Below are 3,897 nucleotides of genomic sequence, written 5' to 3' on the forward strand. Positions count from 1 at the left end.
CGGTGTTCTGCGTGACAGGCAGAGATACTGTCCACAACTGTCCACTATACTAATGAGGAGTGATATTCCACTCCTCTCCAATTGGGGGGCATTCAGGCACCCTAATGCTATGTGCCGACAAGAGCATCATTGAAATGGTAAAGTAACAAACATTTATGTTTTGTATGATCAATTTACTCACAAATGTGTGTGCGTATTACCATATAATTTAGGTCATCGTGGAGTCTTTTGTACTTAATGCCTTTTTATTTATTTTGTTTCAGGTGCAGTGTGATTCCTGTAATGGGTGGGCACATTTTGAATGTGCACAATATCACAAAGACAGTAGAGCACCATATCTTTGTAAAAAATGTAAAAAAAAAAAAAAATTAATGTAGCCTACTGTTGTGCCAGATTCAGACTGTCTTCATAATTGTTTTCTTTTGTGTCCAAAGCTGGTCTGCTGTTCTGCTACTGATTGACATATTTCCTATAAATAATTTGAAAAGACCATTAGACAGGTTTTATTAAGTATTGAATATTTTGAGTATCAAAACATGCTCCCCAAATTCTTACAGTTCAGATGGAGTGAGTGTTAGTTAAATACCCACAGAATCTTGGGTTACGATACGTAACCCAAGATTCTCAACCTTAATTTTTCCATGTAATTACATTAATTTGAAATACCCTTATCTGTATTTATCCTTCGCTAACATTTTTAAATACATTTCCATACACTCCCACAGGTACTCCCAGTGAATGCAAATGATGATGGTGCAAGTTGTCAAAACAAGATTAATTTTATTGATGATATTATTTATAGGCTAGAAAAAATAAATAAATAACAGTAGAAATAAAGCATGTGACCGTGGCCTTGGCCTGGTGTGATGTCAGACAGCCTGGGGAGTTGCAGACGAAATGTAAACACATTTGAAGCTGTACGTCGCCCTCTGCTGTCCGATGAGCCACGGAGCCAAACCATCACGTGATTCTGCTGAACCCGAGGCTTCGTTCGATCACATGACACTGACAAACGAGATACGAAGCTTTGGCGGAAACTGTCGAAAGTAACATCACTAATATGTGTGGAAATTACCTCAGACACATCCACTGGTGCATTCATGAGCGGTTCTCATTCAGACACCAGGTGAACTTTCATAAATATCTGAATCGCTGGAGCTGGACTGGGCTGTTCATCGACAGTGTCTGAGTGTAAGGAAGTGCCACTTTTTCCTAAAACATGCATATTATTATGTGGCCAGCAGATGGTGCAAACACCTAAGGCGCGTTTTGCAGCCAGTTCAGGTGGTTGGCATCTATTCATTTAACTGCAGTGCTGTGTGGAAACTTTTTTTAAAACAACTTTTAATGTCTTAAAATACACTTAAAATAATGATTCTGCACAGCCACATTATCTGGGACAAAATCTTGATGCAGTATGTGTGAGACACTGAAAGTCTGAAAAAAAAAACATTTATTTAAAACAAAGACCTTAAAATAGAGTTAAAACTTATTACATTTAATTTGCAAATGTGTTTTCTAGTCGTGGAAAGTAATTTTAGCAAAAATGCTTGAAAAATCAGTTCTTGTATAAATTATATGTAACTATTAAACAAGCAATTCAAACTTTTATAAACACACACATACCAACAGCTGGGAAGCAATGCCAGATTGGTAAATAATTATAGGTTTTGCCATCCCTTCTGCTAAAGGTCATTGAGAGTCTGTGGCTACAGTTCAGGTAGGTGACTTTATAACACTGTAAAAGAGTTAGATTGCTGCTGTGTGTACAGCTTTCATTTGATAACAACAGATAACACAGGGTCTTTTTAAATGTAGTAAAAAAAAGAACGTTGAGTTGAGTAATACAGCACATGACAGTCATTTTGTTTATTTGTTATTCATGTGTCTTGTTCTGTCACAAACCAATACCAAAAAATTAACTGTGATTTAACAAGAATCTCATTGAAACATTTTAGAGATGAGCTGATTGAGTTTTTTTTTTTTGATCAATTAATTGCTTCAGTAACTTTTAATCCACAGATTGGAACTTCTCAAATGTGAGGATTTGATTCTTTTTGTTATCACATATGATAGTAAACTGAATGTCTTTGGGTTTTGGCTTAACATACCGAATAAAATAAAGGAATTTGCAGGTCTTCAACCTCTTGGCCATTTTACATTTGGCATATTACAGACAAAACAACTGAGAATTGAGATAAAAATGATTTACAGATAAATCAATAATAAATCAAGTGAGGTTTAGGCCAAGTGGCCACATGTGACTCCTGTTTTTTTTATTTCCTCCGCTAGGTAACCTTCTAAACATGCAGCCAGTGATCCGCCGGTACCGTCCCTCCGATAAGGACACAGTACTTTCTCTGTTCAGCACCTGCACCTGGGAGCATATCTGGCCATGTTTTCACAACGCTGTGACCAGCCCTCTCTACCTTGCCATCACCTTGGCTTTGTGTGTTGCTGGCTACCTCCTTGGTTTTGTCTTAGGGGCTGTGATGTTACCAGCAGTCTGGGTGGGCTTGGTATTCTGCTGCTGTCATGAAACATATGCTGGCTACGTCAGGGAGAGACTCCGAACAGACATGCAGGACATTCCTGGGAACTTTCTGAGTAGACCAGATGACTGCTTCTGGGTGGCTGAAGCTGAGCTTTATGGGAGGGTACAGATTGTGGGTATGGTGGCTGTTGTGGGCAGACAAAAGGGGAAGGAAAAGTTTGGGCAACTGTTCAGAATGAACACTTCACCACTGTGCAGACGAATGGGCCTGGGCATCAGGCTAGTTCAGACTGTTGTTGACTTTTGTAAGCAACAAGGCTTCTCCAAGGTGGTGCTGGAGACCAGCTCCATCCAGATGGCAGGTCTAGCCCTGTACCAGAAAATGGGGTTCTGCCATGTTCCTTTGTGCACTGGAGCTGAGAGTTCTTGGCTTTTTAGGTTGGCTAGGGTAACTATTATACAAATGGAAAAGCAGCTGTAGGTCTAAGATAATCCTGATCAGCTACTGTAATAAATGTTGCGACTGAATATTAGTCTCATTGTTTCGAATAAAAGCCAAGAAAAAACATTAGGTTAGAGCCTTTCACCTGTTCTCATCAACAATCTTTTTGTAGGTTTCAGACATGACGTTGCTGTTTATTGGATGATAAAGCACTCCCAGATGTTTTACTCTATCTCCTGATGACATTTTCAACTCTCATTAGCACTGACACCTTTTTAAGGTCCTGTACCCTCACACAGGTGTTTCTGAGTAAGACTTCTGCTCAGGTTGGTTGAACTGTGCTGGAATTACAGTACAAAATCAAAGGACCAATTAGAATGATAAAGATCTTACATCTCTCATTCAATCAAGTGTAACAAAATTTGTGAAAAAGTCTTTGAGCCTTGGGTGTGCAGTGACTTTGAACAATATAGAATTTCCAATTAACCCTAATCTGAACGTGTTTGGACTGTGGGAGGAAGCCACGAAGAAAAACCATGCACACACTGCATGAACATGCCAGCTCCACCCAGAAAGGCTTTGTTTTCAATGGGGTTTCAACACAATACCTCATTACCGTGAGGCAACAATGCTAACCACTGCTCCACCATGCCACCCTACGCCAATAGCACGCTATACAAAATTTCCTAATACCATTGGTAATTTTGCCATGACAGAGATTTGGACTTGCTGTACCAGGAAAGGCTTAGGTATTACTAAAAACATTAACAATGGTGCTGTTCTCTTCAAGTAAGCCAGCAAGCCATGACCGTGTGACAGTGAGCCAGCATGGAAAATAACAAGCCCCTGATAGAGAAACAGCTACATTAAGTACAATTGAACCAGTAATTTTTAATTTAAACAATGGTTTTTAACTGTAACATGTCAAAATATTTATAGCAAATAATAATAATGTAATATC

The 3,897-nt window shown here is 39.0% G+C and overlaps 1 protein-coding gene across 2 annotated transcripts; it reads left to right on the forward strand.

Moving 5' to 3' along the window:
• Nucleotides 1-1,696: 1,696 nt before the first annotated feature.
• Nucleotides 1,697-2,976, forward strand: nat8l2 (N-acetyltransferase 8-like 2). 2 transcript variants are annotated; one of them, XM_026307506.1, is made up of 2 exons: nt 1,697-1,720; nt 2,293-2,976. In XM_026307506.1, exon 2 carries the CDS (start codon nt 2,307-2,309, stop codon nt 2,973-2,975), a length of 669 nt encoding a protein of 222 aa, XP_026163291.1. In that variant the 5' UTR covers nt 1,697-1,720; nt 2,293-2,306; the 3' UTR covers nt 2,976. The 2 variants fall into 2 exon arrangements, with proteins under 2 accessions (XP_026163291.1, XP_026163292.1); XM_026307507.1 differs by lacking the exon at nt 1,697-1,720 and adding an exon at nt 1,749-1,836.
• The last annotated feature ends 921 nt before the right edge of the window (nt 2,977-3,897 follow it).

The sequence above is a fragment of the Mastacembelus armatus genome, chromosome 5 (assembly GCF_900324485.2).
Source record: "Mastacembelus armatus chromosome 5, fMasArm1.2, whole genome shotgun sequence".
NCBI lineage: Eukaryota > Metazoa > Chordata > Actinopteri > Synbranchiformes > Mastacembelidae > Mastacembelus > Mastacembelus armatus.

Bases quoted from the DNA above. Each gene is read 5' to 3' on its own strand.
- nat8l2 (XM_026307506.1), top strand. From the start codon at position 2,307: ATGCAGCCAGTGATCCGCCGGTACCGTCCCTCCGATAAGGACACAGTA.